This window comes from Calliphora vicina, chromosome 2 (assembly GCF_958450345.1).
Source record: "Calliphora vicina chromosome 2, idCalVici1.1, whole genome shotgun sequence".
Taxonomy (NCBI): Eukaryota; Metazoa; Arthropoda; class Insecta; order Diptera; family Calliphoridae; genus Calliphora; species Calliphora vicina.
Window position 1 is genome coordinate 98,215,008 of NC_088781.1, and position 17,855 is coordinate 98,232,862.

Consider the following 17,855-nt stretch of genomic DNA (forward strand, 5'->3'; position numbering starts at 1 on the left):
ATTTTATTCAAAGTTGATATGAACTGTTTAAAATTTTGATTTAACACGAACTGGAGTATGAACTGTTTGAAATTTTGATTTAACACGAATAGAGTATCCTAATCCTGCTATAATTATTTCTCCTGGTTTAATTTTACTGGAACTTCTTTGTTTTGCTGCTTTATGCTGTGTGGGATACCCTGGCTTTTTGGTTACGTACCTTGCCATTAATCGGAGAATTCAAAAAAAAGAAAATCATAGTACGACAGCATGGTTCACGATACTCATTATCGTACTTATCGAAGCTCCTCCCTCAAAAAATCAAAAATTTTTGATTTTCATACTTGTACGACTTATTGTAACGTGTATACTAGGGTATTCAATTAATCGGGTTTCTGGTTTAATCGAGCAAATAATTAATCGGGGTTTGGATTTATTCGGTTAATAATCGGTTAATTTAAAATTATTCGATTAACCGAATAATTTCTATTTTAATTGAAAATACAGCAACGAATTTTGTGTACAAATGAGTTTTTTAGGGTTTTAGTGAGATCTTCTGAAATAATCTTTTAAAACAATAATATAATTTAAATGTTTTCCTTTTAAACGATTCTTTTCTTTAAATTTAATAAAACTTGACTTGGAAATAACTCTATCGCTGATTGTATCGAAAGCATAATAAAGAATATCCAATATCTCACTTCTTTTTTAGTTTTTTCTAAGCATATGAAAAAATTTGTATTTGAATTGAAACGGAAAAATAAATACAAAAAATATGTTAAAGTGCAAAAAAAAAGGAATTTCGGTTAATCGACACAAATTAATCGGTTTATTTGTTATTCGAAAATCGGCCATTTTAAATTATTCGAACAGTTAACCGTCCAAAATTAATCGGTTAATCGATTGAATACCCTAGTGTATACCCAGCATTATTTCAGTAATTTATTTCCAAAAATTGATCTAAAGTCCAAAAATTTTAATTGACAAAATTCAAAATCTAAATACTGCTTTTCATATTCACCAACAAAATGAGAACATTTTTTAACTATTTCTTAAAATAGTACCATATTTTCATAATGTAGAAAATCGTCAAATCATTAGTTTGCTATTTTTGAAACCAAAAATAGTCAAATCTGGCAGCTATGTTGACAGCAGGGAGGTTATTATATAATTCGATTCGAATCGAAACACTTTCGAAATACAATGTATAAAGCATACAAATTCGAACGAATTTCTTTTCGAAACGAGTTACATAATAGCCTCCCAGATATCTGCTTTTTTCCAAATATAAAATCGTCGTCTTGTCTGCAAAGGCATGTATGAGAGAGCCTTATACGGGATTCACACGATGACTTTTCAGTCATGCAAATTTAGCAATTCTCTTTACTCCGCCCCTCTTGCCAACAAACTCATAAGATCATGACTAAGTCACAAAAAAAGTTATCGTGTGAATCCCGTTTTAGTCATCGTATATTCAATTACCAATATGTCCCCAAGTATTTCGACTGATTACAAAGTTATTACAAAGAATCATGTGCTCTTTTGTATGGCTTTCATATAAAAAAAATAGTTGTAAAACAGACATGTGGTTGATACCTTGTTCAATATTTATTGGAGCTATAGCACTTACTACTTGTCTTGCAGTTTTAAGAAGATTCCACTTTGATTTCCACCATTATTATCTAGATGGCTATTTACAATGGAATCCAAGAAATAAAACTACAAAAAATAATAGACACCATGTAACATTTTAAGTACATACATATATGTAATATACATGTGTATATAATATATTTTTGTTAAAGTTTTAATAGCATTTAATAATACATGGTTTTGTTTGTTTTTTTATTATTTTATAAATTTTATTTATTTCGTTTTTTGTTGGTTTTTCTTTTATTATATAACATAATTTTTGCATTTTTGTTGTTGTTGTTTGTTTTGTAATTTAGTTGAAAGAATTTTGCATAAAATTGTGTGGTACTTTTGTTTTGTCAACCACAAATAAAATAAACAAAATAATATGTGTTTTATTTGTTAAAAAAATATATGTATATAATATAAAAAAAAAACTAAAAGGAAAATAATTAAAATAAAATTAAGTATAAAATTTGTGATTTATTTTCATTCTTTATGAGCAATATGACGACAACGACGACGATATTATAAAATTAAAAATACATTTAAACAATAATTACATTTAAAATAATATTAAAAAAATTAATACATTTATAAAAAATGGGGATTGTGTAAATTTTTGTTAAACAATACTTAGGTAAAGTTACAAAAAAATATAAAAAAATTATATGGAAATTAAAACAAAATTCATACTAAAAACGATGATGATTGATTTCTAATGAAAATAGAACTTTTTTTTATCAAGTTGCCTTTTAACAAAAAAGAAGTAAAATTAAGTTAAATAATAATGGAAAATAAAATAAAGTACATAATAATAATGCCACATTGAATTTGAAATTTTGCTATAATACATGTTTTTTGTTTAATGGGTTATAAGACAAATAAATAAAACCAATATGTTGCAATTGGTTCTATTTAAATTTCGATTTTATTGTTTAAAAAATTTTTGGTCTAAACTACATACAAATTTAAATGAAAATTCCAGGTAAAGCTGTGTGTTTTTTAATTTTGTTTGTTATTAAACTTAGATGTAATTTTTATAAATTTGTGTATTTTATACATACATATTACATACATAATGTGTAATGGTTTATTAGCATTTTGTCTTTTCTTGTTAAATGTAAATAAAAATGTTGCAATAATTATTTATCAACAAAAGTTGTAATAAAATCCCTGAATAGTAAACAATGTTAAGCCACAGACCTAATATTGCCTACAATTTGTTTAATTCAAAAGGGACTTTATTAGAAATTCAGTTAAATTTTTTAAAATTTGGATTCAAAAACAGTATAGTATAGAAGTGGTCTTTTGTTAAATTTTCAAAACAAATTTTAACCAAAAAGCTCTTCTCTTTCTGAAATTTAGTTACATTGAGAGAACGGTAAAGATTTATTTTTGAGCATTTTTCTTGTGTTTTTACTGGCAATACTTGGAATTTTCTAATATACAATCAAATCCCTTGGCAGGGAATGATTGTTGTGGCTTTAAAGGGCTTAAACACTAATATCTCGTCTTAAATTACTATCTCTTTTGGGGGTGTTTTTTTGTTTGTTATTTAATGTTTTGTTTTATTATTATTTTAATTAAATATACATTGTAATGTACTATATATGTATTTCTTTTGTATGTATATATAAACTATATTTTAAATATTTATTTATTAATTATTTATATTGTATGTATAATAATATTTAACTTATTTTCATCATTTTGTGTTTTTCTCATTTGTGTATATATTTTTTTTTATTGATTTTGTTTTATTTATGATATACTTTTTATATTATATTCTGTGTGGTGTGTTGGGTTTTTCTTTCAGTTTTTTTTTTCAAGGACCCTAAATTTATAAATATGTATAACAAACAATTCCTTTTTTAAAATTAATATATATATGGCCCTTTTTTATATTGAGAAAAATGTTACAATTTAATCTCATTTTAATTACTAAACTGGCGTTGACGTTAAACAGTATAACCAAGAAACGTCTTTAAATTGTCTATATTACGATTGGCATCTTTTAATATGACGAGTTTATTTCATTTGTAATTATTGTTTTTGATTTAGACAAAATGAGCTGAAACTAAAATATTTATTTGAAAAGTAATAATTAATTAAGTGCTAATATTTTCAACGTAGACAATAGAAAAATTTAGATGATTTGCACTTAGTTTTTAAGATGTTCCAAAATGATAAATTACATTATTCCTAGAAAGTGTGGTTGATGTAACATTTCTTTAGAAGTCAAAAGTTCATTCTAGGGAGTAAAAATCTATTTTTAAAAGTAAGACTCGGATCATTCCCGGACAAATATCAAATTTTCTTGGAAATGGGCTGTCACACTTAATGTTTATTGGAGCTTAAACTACAATTTATCGATTGTTATTTATATCAGACGATCATGCATGCCACTTGAAGACTTCAAGACTTCATTTAATAATCAGGTATTTTCTCGGTCCTAGAAAATATCAACAAAAATCTGAGCGGAAATATTGGATTTTATAACACTTGTGACTCATTACCTATCTCATGTGGAAATTGGTAGAATTTTTATAGCACGAGAATTATTTGTAAAATGCTTATTTCATAGTCATTCCAAATTTGTTAATTACTGTGTAGCTTAAAGATCTTTTCATATCCTCGGTAAATAAATAGCTCAAGGTAAATTAATAAATTCCTTTCCCAAGAAATCCACTTCATCTTTTTTAATAACATCATTGGAACTATCGATGACGGAAACATTTCCAGTATCCATTCAGTGGATACTTGTAAACTAGCAAACATGCATACCTTCTTTCTCCTACGGAAATTTTTGCATTTACAATAAGGTAAGCAGCTAGTTAGCATAAGGTAGCTTCTTATGAATACTGCCTCATGAATTTAAAATGGATTATACATTACTTCTGCACCACTAAATATTCTCAAATAATCTTATAAAACAAAAATCACTCATTTAGACCTTACTTTTACATGCATACCTTAAAACTAGTTCTATGAATAGAACCAGTACAGACGTTCTAGAACTATGTTTGAAGTTATAAAACTAATCATATTTTCCCGCTTTTGCATATTTCCTTTAAATAATAATATAATAAATCACATAGAATTTTTCTATCGTCAAATGTTTCTTAAACACGTATAGCACTTAAATAAATTTACTTTATATAAATTTATAAATAAACAAGACCGAATTGTAAAACAATATACAATAGTTGTATTTAAAACAAAAATAACTACAAATTTGTGATTATGAATTTGTATTATGTATTTCTTTTTGCAAACAAATAAAAACCAATTGAATTTTATCTGTGTCTCTGTATTAAACCATTTTATATTGAGCCTAAAAGTATACTATATATTTTAATATGAAATACATGAAAATGAAGTGGAAAATTAACAATAAGAAATATTGATACATATAAACACAGGTATTCTTGTAGAAACAAAAATACATAAAATAATAAAAAGAAATATGCACAGATATGTTTGTTATTATTGTAAAAATGTAAGGACCTACAAGAACAAATTAAAACTGATAATAAATCTATCTACCTACTTCAAAAAGCAATACATACAAATATGATTTTTGTTTCTTTAAGAAATTTTAAGTGAATGAATTAAATATTTTAAGAAATATTGAGAATTGAAAAATATGGCTGTTGTATATTCAGCATTTACAAATAACTACTAAAAAATAGAAAATCAAACTAAAAAAAAGAGAGCACACAATGATCAAACACTAAGAAAAAACGTTTAACATACGAGTATGTAGTTCTTAAATATTTATGAAATCCTATATGTATAATACAATTAGAAATAATAAAATGAAACTAAAATATATTAAAATGAAAAGAGAAGTAAAAAATTAAAAAACACCTGTGTGGTGGGTGGACCTTGTCTATTGGTAACATAAAATAGAAAATAAAAAAATAAAATTGAATAAAGTGTTATCGAAAATATAGCAGGACAAAAAAAAAATAAAAAAGGAATTACAATTAAAATCTTACTCAAATCACTTGATATTTAATATTTACAATTATTGTTTGACGACATACACCATTCAGCGTTATATAAGATGCACGTAGATGAAGACATCCAACGAAACAGCAGCAACAATTTTCAACTATACTGGGGGAGGGGTAGAAAAGAGAAAATCACTTTGTTTGTATGCCTACAATTGGTGCTGATGATGTATATGATGTGGATGAGGGGGGAGCTGTTGAGGCAGCGTTGTGGAGTTGGATCCAGACTGCGCAGTGGGATGACGACGCCGAAACAGGCTCAGATTATTTAACAGATGCTGTTCCAAATCAGATCCGGAGCTCTGAAGTTGTGGTGGTGGTTGCAGGTGCTGCGGCTGTTGATGCTGACTGGCCTGATGAGCGACGGCGACGATATCTGTTGGCAGATGGGAAGTGGGCGGATCGATGTGGCTGCTTGGCGCCTGCTATTGTGCATGTGGTGCCTGATTGTGTGGCTGTAGGTGTGGCGGCAGTTGAATACCTTGTTGTTGGGCTTGCAGTGGTGGTTGTCCCCCAGGTGGCACGCCACTTTGAGCTGTCGGTGGTAGATGTGGAGGTTGACCATATACTCCCGGTGGAGGTTGCGGTAACATGTGATGTTGTGCTGCAAGTTTTGGTCCATCTTCCGCCTTCTCTTCTTCTCTTCTCTTAAGACAGGCGGCCTTAGGATTCAAATTTCTTTCTCTCACCTGCTGCTCTAGCGTCATTATCACTTCTACTGCCATGTTCAGTATGCCCAATTTTGTTTGTGGCTTATCTGATTTTAGGTGTGTCATGCACATCCGTCCCAGTTCCTTTAGGGCTTCATTTATATCGCGAATGCGAATACGTTCGCGGGCATTGTTGGCCTGGCGTCTTTCTTTTTCGCGAATTGCCTTCACAGCTGGTTCGGCATCGTCGTCATCATCCGCTGAAGAGCAATAACGTCGTGGTCTTTTCGATCCCTTTCCAGATGGCAACCCAAGTGTGCTTTCCATTGAGCTGCTGGGCTTTGTGTCGGTGGCATCGATCATGCTGTTTAACGTGGACGTTGAAGGACCGTTAACGCCACTTCCAACACTAATGCTAGCACCACTACTTATTGCAGTCGCCGCTGCACTTGCGTTGGGATCTTTTCGTTTCTTGCCTTTTGTTGGCCCAGTTGTTGTAGTCGATGTTGTACCAGATACAGCCGTTGAAGTGCGTTCCATTTTTATTTGCGGCGCTAAGCCACCCACCACTCCTCCCACATTTTGCACGGACGACGGACCCGCCGACATTACGTCGTGTGTTGTGTTGAGCACTGATGGACCGGCACCACTCGCCACCATACCGTGTCCGGACGGAGAGGTTGGCACGAACGAGGACAGTCCATCGATGTTGTCCATGGCAGATAGTGCTGCACCTACGCCGCCCAGCAGCTCGGGTTCACAATGATTGCGCAGCACATTGAGTGCATCGTCGAGACGCTCTTCCATTCGAGCACCTTGAAACACCGCCGCCATTGAATGAAGACCGGATGGCACCATTTCTGGTGCATAACTACCGCTAGCACCGCCTGCCACAGAACTACTGCTGCTGCTAGGTCCAGCGCCGTTCATAACTGTATGTCCCCAACCAGAACCAGATGGACCAGGACCGCCCTTGTCTACTAACATTGATGGACCCACAAGACCACTTTGCGTGAGTGGGGGTGGAGAATTTACAGGAGTCGAGGGATTTGAACTAAAACTGCTGATGGACTGGTCTGCGGTAGATGATGTCATGTACATGTGCTGACGCAAAGAGCTGTTAGGTCCACTTGGTCCGGGAACTCCAACAACAGATGACGTATTTGTTGCTTTAGGTCCAATATTGACACCTACAGGAACTCCTACCCCACCAACGCCGAACGCGTCGTTTTGTATAGCAGGACTATGCTGAGACGCATGGTGACTGGCCAATGGATGATGACCAGGATGACCGGGTCCAGAGCTGGGCATCGGACCATGTGCTGTATTGTGCGGTTGTGGAGAGTTGTAAAGTGCGGGAGAATGGGCAGCTGGATTGCCGCCAATCTGTTGAATGCTGTTTGTGGGATTGCCACGAAATGAACTCATTGGAGGGAGTGAAGTCGTTGCTGGACTGTGCATGTTGACATGGCCTGGATCCATTTGCAAGCCCATATTTGCATTTGGACCCATATGATGTCCATCTGGATCGTGATGTTGTGGTGGTCCCCCCAAGTGATGAGGACCCATGGGGCCATTATTCTGATAAGCCGTCTGTCCCCCATAGCTTCCACCTCCAGGCACAGGCGAGCCATACCAACCACCACTACTACTGGGACCTCCTCCATTACCAATGCCCGTATCAAAATACTGCTCTACAGGAGCACCACCTGAAAAACGTACCCCACCAGCCGAAGCTCCTTCATGCATTGGATTAAAGTCATCGCCGCCATACATGCCATTCTCCATGCCACCGAGTCCGCCATATGGAGACTGATAGCCACCATTGCGATCAGCAGTACCACCTGTATTAGCACCACCACCAGTTGGTTGTTTGTTGGCTATTTTATTGAAACAATTTTGAAATACTTCATACAAATGCATAGGCTCATCATCGCTAGTTGCCATATTGCTTCCAAATGTTGTTATTTATGTTTTCTATTAATTTATTCAAATTAAATCTACAACTTGTATGAAGTCACACTCCAATGTCCTCTGTAGCCGTTACTTGGGGCGCTACTTCTGTTGGAAAATCGACTGCAAAAGACAAATTAAACAATTACATTAGTAATAGTTGTAGTATTTATTAAAATTATAACTTATTTTATATTCAAGAAACTTATTATAACCTCAAAAATCATATCATATTTTGCAATATATCTCTCAAAACAAGGGATTTAAAAACTAGCCAAAAAATCATTAAATGCATTTTTTGGTAAATTAAACAAATGTAAGCAGATTATACAATCACGACAATTATGTATTTCATAGTGTACAACAAAATATCATATGTATGAAAAAGTTAAGTACATTTTACTTATAAGATAATTGTTCCTATTATTATTCCAACACTGTATGTGTTTGTTGATGGTAATTAAATAGTCGAATGTAATTCTATAACATATTCAATATTGGGATGCCCGTATTATGATGCTTAAGCTGTTGGATGATGCTTAAGCTGTTAGAGTACATATTTGCCCAATTCACAATTGGTGTCGTAGCGTTGTATCCTTGTGATGGACTTGACTTAAGTATAGGCACATGCGGCATTTTAAAAGAAACTGGTGTTTTATTTGTATAAGAAACTCCGAAAATGTTATTTTATGATTAAATTATAGGTGTATTAAAAAATTCATTATTTTACTGGACAAAAGTATAGTCTATTAACATTAATTTTATTTTTATTTGGCAGTCCTTTTTGCTGAATAACGGCTTTAAGTCTATTTGGCATTGAGTAGACTTACTTTTTGGTTCTATTTTCGCCTATGTTATGCCATTCTTCCATTATACAGCTTTAAGCTCAGTCTTATTTGAAATTGGGAGTTTTCGGATTCTTCGCTCCAACTCCTCCCACAAATTGTTTAGGTCTGGGGACTGCGGGGTTCTGGCAAGACATGAGCCGTATTATAGGCTGGACTACATGAGCCGTTGTCTTGCTGGAAAGTAAATGACTTGGGTAAGTTTAGCTTATCTCCTTCAAATATTAAGGTAAACTGTCTTATCCATTATCTGGTCAATAAATACGATCTCTCCCACACCCGCAGAAGACATATAGCTCCATACCAAAACAATTCCTCCACCATACTTTACTGTTTGTAAAACATTTTTGCCTTCATATACAGTGTTACGCTTTCACCAGACCCTAGTGTGTCCATCAGTTCGGGAAATATTAAATTTACTTTCGTCTGTGAACAGTACCTGATCCCAGAAATCGCATTGCTTATTTTCAAACTATTTGGGACTATTTGAGATTTTATTTTTGGATCAACTCTTACTTTTCGTACGATTTGAGCTTCTTTATCAGTAAATTTTCGAGGACGACTACATTTTCAAAGTTTATTTTGCCTTTGAACCTATTTACAATAGTCTGTATGGTAAAACGACTGCGATTCATTAATTCAAATATTAAGGTAAACTGTCTTATCCATTATCTGGTCAATAAATACGATCTCTCCCACACCCGCAGAAGACATATAGCTCCATACCAAAACAATTCCTCCACCATACTTTACTGTTTGTAAAACATTTTTGCCTTCATATACAGTGTTACGCTTTCACCAGACCCTAGTGTGTCCATCAGTTCGGGAAATATTAAATTTACTTTCGTCTGTGAACAGTACCTGATCCCAGAAATCGCATTGCTTATTTTCGAACTATTTGGCACTATTTGAGAAGATTTTATTTTTGGATCAACTCTTACTTTTCGTACGATTTAAACTTCTTTATCAGTAAATTTTCGAGGACGACTACATTTTCAAAGTTTATTTTGCCTTTGAACCTATTTACAATAGTCTGTATGGTAAAACGACTGCGATTCATTAATTCCCCGATCTCAGCAAACGATTTGCCTTGGTTATGCAAATGTTATATTACTCTGCGCTGAGATTCAGTAGTTTCACATTGTTTTTAAAAGGATAACATACAAATTAAGTATTTTCCAATCTTATTGAAACTTCTCACTTATGTAAATGACTAAGAAAATAATAAAGGATCATAAGAGCATGTGCCGAATGTAAAATTGGTGCTTGATTATTAAAATTTAAATAACTGGATGATGCCTAAAAAAGTGTGCCTATACTTTTGCCCATGGTATTTTAGAACTTTTTGTACTTTTTATCTGCCATAGGGCTTTCTTATCTTTCTACATGAATAAAATTGCTAGTATCTTAAAATATGCAGCAACCTTTAATAGATTAATAGTAGTTTCTATAAAAAAAATTATCACCCTTATCGTGGTTGGAGTAAACGTCTTACGCTTACGACAGTTTCGTACTAGATTAAAGAACAAGTTTGCATTTTGTCTTTAATCTAGTACGAAACTGTCGTAGGCGTATGACGTTTACGCCAACCACGATAAGGGTGAATATATCTGCTTTTAATGCAATCTTTAAATACAAAGTGGATGTTGTGCCTATACTTAAGGCCATCACTGTATGTCGTATTTTTTTTTATTGTTTTGTTTTTGTTTCAAAAAATTTGTTTGAAAAATATTTATGACATACAATGCTACAACACTACGACACCAATTGTAAATTTAGTGACTAAATCGATTAGGTTTATGTTCGAAAATCTATTTTCATATACAAATGACAACTGAAAATGTTTATCGAGGACCTCATTTTTTAAAACGAAATTTTTCAAAAGCAATACATTTTTATGAAAACTACTAGATCTCATTTTTTTCAATTTATGTTTTATAAAATGAGCACCTGAACATAAATGAATTATGATGCTGTTGCTAAATATGACTTTTATCTATAATTAATGCTTATATGGGACATTTGCTGGATACCAAAAAATCGACTTTAAAAATCGAAATGAAAATGGTTGATCGTAAAGTCGAAAATCGATTATTAGCATTTCATACCATTTACTAATTGTATTAGATTAAAATTAAATTTTTATTATACCTAATACGATATTTTAAATATAATGCCTTGTTATTTTAGGAACCACTGTATTAATGTCCCTACATCGAGTTTAAAACAATGATCTGAAGATAGTTGTGAACAATTAAATCACGAATCAATCTTTTTTTTCAGATATGTGATGGAATTCAATTTCGAAAAAGAAAAGATTTTGTAAATTGTTTAGATTCAGATTTCATGCCTAAAATCATTTATTATTATTTGCTATACAGAAATTTTGGTTCAAAAATTGTTCTTGAAATCTTTAAAAAATCCTGTATAGGTATAAAAATGAATATTGTACTTTAAATATGCGTTTAAATCCTTCCAAAATATCTCCTAATTAGCGTTATAGTTACCTTTAACATTTTGTTATCAGTAGCCTATATCGATTTAGTTTGTTGGTTCCTAAAAGTGTCGCAAAAAAGTATACACAGATATGACGTTCATCTTTGTACACTTTTAATTATTCGTCTCTGTCGATTAAAGTACTCTAACTTGATAATTTCAGCGTCCGTCCTTGTAATATTGATTATATTTCCCTGATATCATCTCCAGAATATATTATTCAATAGAAAATATTCTCAATTAGTCATGCAAAATTTATTGTACATATTTTGGAATTTGACACTTCCAGGTTCCTGAACGCAACATTCGTACGTCTTTGAAGTGAAAAGGTTAAAATATCTTTACAATTAGTTGTTTCTAATACCTATATTAGAAAAAAACATGTGATTCCGCACCATTGTAGAATTAGCAAGGTACAATTATTAGAAAGTATGTTCTCAATTATACATTCCCTATAACGTCAAACAAAAGAAAATTAAAAAATATAAAAAGGAAATGCCAAAAAAAATAATTGAATTAAAATTTGTATTACAAAAATTTACTAACAATTGAAGAAAAACTATATTTTTTTTAATAAGTGTTTATAATTTCAGTTAAAACGTAACAATTTTAAAAAATATCGTGGTAACAAATTAAAAAAAGTTAAGTGATTAAAGACATAGTTTGACGTTTTAGGGGTGAACATTCTAAACTCTCTTTAATAACTGATTGTATCATGATTCCGAACAATATAAAAATATAACTCATTTTCGTCTCTAGAAAAATAAAAAAATCTGCAAATCGGAACATATTTTTTTTAATTAAAATGGAATAATGTAGCTTTCTGTTGGAAGTTGTAATATTGAAATGTTTTCATTTCATTTAGCATCCCGCTTCCCGGGATTTTTAGTCGGGATTCCCGGGATACTAGTTTTTCAATATTCCAGAAAACACTAGTAGAACAAAGGCACACCATTTGGTATTTTCAAGTATTGAATTGATTTTGGCCATTTTGGTAACAATGACAGCTTTATAATGAGTGTGTTATGCAGGTGTTGTATTATAAAAATTTACCTTTGAGATCAACATAAATTTTATCTCTTATCTATCCAGTATTATCTAAATGTATTGAATTCATTCCTTTCAGTAAAAGGCTTAAGAATTTTTTTCAATTCATTTTGAAAATGATTAAAAGCTAAATAAAACTGAATGAAGAAAAAACATTTTAACTCAATTTGTAGTAGATTTGAATCAAAAAAAATGTAATCATTCAAAGTTTGAAAAAATTTTGTTATTAATTAACTTCAAAATTAATTCAATTCAAATGAAGCTTTTGAAGGAAGTTGTAGAATTAGATATTGGGAATGGATTTATGAAATGAAAGGCTGACATTTTTTAATTACAGATTAAGATTTTAGTGAATTAAGCTCAAATTGAATTAATTAATACAAAGCTCTATATATAATGATTATAGCACTAAGTTTTTATATAAAATTTTGCTATAATATTCATAGTTTACAGTATTATTATATATTTCGGGAATAACCGGATATCCGGGAATGTAGAGAAAAATTTTACCGATTCCCGGGGATCAATAAAGGTCGGGAAATTAAAAACACTACACGTGACATAATTTTCTATCACTTTTGTAATAAGGATTATATCAATTAATTTCAACAAAAGCTTCGTATTTAATATAGGTGTATTTATTACTTCTTGGTCCGATATATGTAGGTACTTTTTAAATAGTAATTCAATAACTTTAACTCTATATCTAAGCCAACTGATAATATTTTTTTGGACATTTTACAGCTATTCCAATGTACTTCTCTTTTTCTGTAGCATTATTATGATAATGTTTCTTTCTATCACCCAAGCCGCAGTTTTTCAATGAACAAAATATCTAAAATGAAATGTACGTCAACTTTTCCATTATTTTTAAAGGAAAGGCAAAGACAAATAGTACATTTAATGTCACAAAATTGATAAAAATTAATAATTTTACTAATAACAAGTACAAAAGTGGGTATAAAAAAATGTATAAACATTTATAAATTTTATGTTGGTGTCAATCTCTAATCTACTAGTCAATTAGAAGTACATACACATTTGATATCTTGTAAAACTAAAGAGTTAAGAATATTTCAAATTCTTAAATATGACCGCATGTTTGTACTAATAATTTACTTCCAAATATCCCAATAACTTGCATAGTTCCTAGAGAGTTTGACGTATGCAAATTTCGTTGAAATCGTAATAGTTACTAAATAATATAATAGCTTACGATTTATTTGATATATTAATTTGCAATGGTAAATTTTATCTGAAAATATATGTGTTTGTCGTTCATTGGTTTTTCATTTCGATGTCTTGATGTAAATTTATAGTGATTGACAGTAAAAGGGTTAAATGTTAAAAATAATTAAACAATTGGCGAATGCTTTAAATTTTATTTTCTTTCATACTTTTTCATTATTCGATAACAACAACTACGACAGCAATAATAGCATCATTTGCAATAACAATAAACATTTTAGGGCCAACAAAGGATGCAATTAACAGTCAACAGCAAGTTTGATTTTATTTAATAACTATTCAAAATATCTAATAAATGAAAATGTTGTTAACAAAAGAAAAACCAGTAGAACCAGAAATGGGAGACAAGAAAACAAAAAAGCTGCAACAACAAAAACTTGTTGCTAACAAAAAAAAAAGTACAAATTATACACTAATATCAATACACACGCAAGAAAAGTGAAAAGAAAACAAAATTATGAAAGGTAAAACAAATATTTAAAGCGATTAATTACAAATAATAATAAATAAAAATTAAACTTAAAAATATTCTGATTTTTATGCAGATTAAAAAATAACAACAAGAAAAGAAACAACACATACATACACACATAAATACACATGCTGCATACACACTCAATACATACTCAGTCGAAAAGACACAATCAAACAAACCAACAATAAAACAAGCAAGGAATTAAGAAAAAGAAAAAAGTAAAGTAAAAAACTTACATTGAAGAGGGAAAGAGGTGCAGCAGCGCCCTCGTTTATTCAACTGCTCGTGTATGAAGTGCACTTCGCCTCCCTCACCCAAAACACTTGAGGTTTTGAGGGCGAAGTTCAGTAGAAGAACAAGAATAACAAGGAGGAAGCCTGCCTTTTATTATTATTAATATATATTCTTCCTTAATCAAGCCGTACAGACGACACAGCCAACGTCAGTTTTAAATTATTTTCAATATTTTTGTTTTTCTTAAGGACCCTTTTAGTTTTAATAAAAATACACGTAGTTTTTCCTTGTTACACACCACTTTTAAACACAATTATTGCTTCTTCATAGATTTTTTCGTTCTTTACTTTTTTGTTTGTTTTTTTCTTTTTTTGTCGTTTGAAACGATCACGCACGACCAAGTAGTTGTTTTTCACTGTCTTATTTATTTTCCTTTTCTTGTAGTATTTGTTGCTTGAAGAGACTTTTTGTCTCCCTATGGTACAATTTGGTCAACAAGCTAAGCTTGTATTTTTCTTGGCTGACCACTATTAATATTTGAAAATTGTCAGCCTCTTCTGCTGCTTTTTCACTTTTTTCAATCTTGAATTTTTTCTTGAGGTGGTTTGGCCAGCCAGTCAGCCCAGCACTGCTGCTTCTTGCTTTACACTCACTCACTCAACAAAATACACCATAAAAAAATTAAATACAACCAACCAACGAACCCAAATTGCTCACTACTACACACTACAATTCTGTTTTGGGGCAAAGATTTTTCTTCTATTTTTCTTTTGATTTTAAAACACTTTTAATTGCATTATTACGTAATGCATTTTATGAACAAACATTTTCCATAAGTTTTTCTTGACTTTTTTCACAATTTTATGCAAAAATAAATTAATTATTGTATAGATTTTAATAAAATTGTTGCAATGAAAATTCTCTTGTTTCGTGATATTGTAAACTATTGACATAAAATGCACAAGAGAAAATGGCGGCGTACATGTTTTCGTTCAGTTTATTCGAGTTCATTGTGTAAAATTCTTCGTTCTATTTCGAGTTGTTTTCGTTAAAATGCGTTGCCAATGTAGACATTGGTAAATGTGGCAACATTAAAAAGTACAACTCTGTTAGTACAAAAAAATTGGCAATAACGATGTATCACTTACATCTGGCAACATTAGGGTACTAAAAAATGTCAGCAATTTCGTCGAAAATGAAGACTTTATAAAATCGCTCAAAGAGAAACATATTTTGAAAATTGTGGGAAATTCTAATATTTACAGTGTCGGTTAAAACCACACGTATACAGAGATGACGGAAAAAATAATATAAAATGCTAGTTATGAAAGAGAAATTATATTTTTATAATACAAGTTTATCTGCCGTCTCGTGACACCTATGTGTACTTTGTGGTTAAAACACATGGACAAAAATTACTTCTATACTATTTCTATAGAGAAAAAAAATTTGCTCGATTTAAAAAAAACATAAAATGATAAATATGTTTGTACTTAAAAAGCATGATACAATAATACAGAAGGTGGAAACACTAAGGATAGTTTTCAATATTTACCCCTGCAACGTCAAACTATGAATTTAATTCATCGCATTTAATGGATTTAACACTTTTATTTTGAAATGAACACATATTTATTAAGTCCGTAGCATTCCAAATCGCTAGGAGCTCTGCCTAGAAGTCGCTGCATTCTTCTGGTAGTCTTATCACACTTTAATGGTTCCACGGATACAATTTCATTTATTATATCGAACTCCAAAAAATATGTGTCAATAAAATAAATTGAAATAATATGAGATAAATATGTTATTTATTTCATACTATGAATATTATCGGAGTTCGTTATAACCGAATTTTACTGTATTTTTGTTAAGGTGGCCACACACGGAATGATTTGTTCGCCTGATTTGTGATTGAAAATTTTCAATTACTTGTGATTTTGTTCGCGCACAGCCCAATTAACAAGTCGAACACGAACAAATCGGACTCACAATTCATCCGTGTGTGGCCAGCTTTAGTATTAATATTTATCACAGCTTCCAAAAACGCTAATATCATTCAAACTATACTATGTGATTCTAACATTGACAACACTAATTTCTGACGCACTCTTGACACACGTTTTTATTTTTATTTACTTTCGTGCAGTTGCTTAAAAAAAATTGAAATTAAAATGTCTTTAAAATTATTAAAACAAAGTGTCGATATAATTGAAGAAGATCTTAAACAAACAAAAACTAAAAAAGGTATCAGTAAATTCCAACTGAAATTAAATTAGTAAACTTAAAAAATAATTTATTCAAGGTAAACAAACTTCGAATGCAAACAACAAAAATTATAAAACTCAAAACAAAACTATTGCGGTGGAACATTTTTCCAAGAAGCACAAAAAGAGCATTCAAGATGTGAAGCACGAATTGAAGTCTTCCAATAAAAAAACAGAGGAAAATATAAAACGACTTTTGGCTTTGTCCATGAACACGGTTAAAGCGAAGGATGCTGAAAAGGTAACAGCTAAAAATTAATATTTGAGGAAATATGCTAACTGTTAATTTTGTTTACATTTTATAGATAGTTCAGCGAGCTCATAAAGGACGTTATGTGGAGAAAATTATACCAAAAGTTAAGCAGGAGTCTATATTCACAGAAGAAGACTTCCGTAAATTTGAAGAAGAATATTTTAAGTCATAGTTTTATCATTTTTAATAATTTATTAGATTTCGTTAGTAATGTGGTAATATGTATTGTAGAAATACATTTTTTAATAAAAATAAGGTATGTACTTTAATCACTACTAGCATAACCCGGTGCACTTCGCTACCCCTACCCTAGTAAAATTAAAAAAATATGAATGGAAATACGAAAATAACACATACAAAATTTGAGAATCTCTCAATTACAGTTCACTGGATATTCGAAAATAACTAACTATTTTTGTATGGGAGATACCACTCCACTGCTCTGATCCCACCCTTTTTTAAGCCTCTTATGTAAATATCTAGCTACTAAGCCGATCATGCTTAAACTTCGAACAGGGAACAGGAATAAATATATTTTTAGCTAACTTCCGTAGAATAGTAATAAATTGATTGATACAGAGTTAAAATTCTTTTATAATTATAGTTCTCCAGATATTTAAAATTAATTATTTACATTGTGCCACAACCACTATTTCAATCCCGACCATTTTCAGCCAATCTGTGTAAAATGGTAAGAGAGCTATGCGGACAAAATTTGAAGAACCTTGCAATTATTACTTTGTTTGGGAGGTGACTAACC

General features: G+C 31.1%; 2 protein-coding genes across 2 annotated transcripts; one reads left to right on the forward strand and one right to left on the reverse strand.

Annotated features, from left to right (window-relative positions):
* Nucleotides 1-1,810: 1,810 nt before the first annotated feature.
* da (daughterless) lies at nucleotides 1,811-15,555 on the reverse strand. Its single transcript, XM_065501693.1, has 2 exons — nucleotides 14,581-15,555; nucleotides 1,811-8,356 (listed from the first exon to the last, which is right to left on the reverse strand). The coding sequence occupies exon 2, from the start codon at nucleotides 8,225-8,227 to the stop codon at nucleotides 6,056-6,058; it is 2,172 nt and encodes a 723-aa protein (XP_065357765.1). The 5' UTR covers nucleotides 8,228-8,356; nucleotides 14,581-15,555; the 3' UTR covers nucleotides 1,811-6,055.
* Nucleotides 15,556-16,691: 1,136 nt separating this feature from the next.
* LOC135951630 (active regulator of SIRT1-like) lies at nucleotides 16,692-17,364 on the forward strand. The gene is made up of 3 exons (XM_065501315.1): nucleotides 16,692-16,822; nucleotides 16,881-17,083; nucleotides 17,148-17,364. The coding sequence occupies exons 1-3, from the start codon at nucleotides 16,750-16,752 to the stop codon at nucleotides 17,265-17,267; spliced, it is 396 nt and encodes a 131-aa protein (XP_065357387.1). The 5' UTR covers nucleotides 16,692-16,749; the 3' UTR covers nucleotides 17,268-17,364.
* Nucleotides 17,365-17,855: the final 491 nt, after the last annotated feature.

Bases quoted from the DNA above. Each gene is read 5' to 3' on its own strand.
- da (XM_065501693.1), bottom strand. From the start codon at position 8,227: ATGGCAACTAGCGATGATGAGCCTATGCATTTGTATGAAGTATTTCAA.
- LOC135951630 (XM_065501315.1), top strand. From the start codon at position 16,750: ATGTCTTTAAAATTATTAAAACAAAGTGTCGATATAATTGAAGAAGAT. The intron at 16,823-16,880 runs GTATCAGTAAAT...AATTTATTCAAG, and splicing joins ACAAACAAAAACTAAAAAAG to GTAAACAAACTTCGAATGCA. The intron at 17,084-17,147 runs GTAACAGCTAAA...TACATTTTATAG, and splicing joins AAGCGAAGGATGCTGAAAAG to ATAGTTCAGCGAGCTCATAA.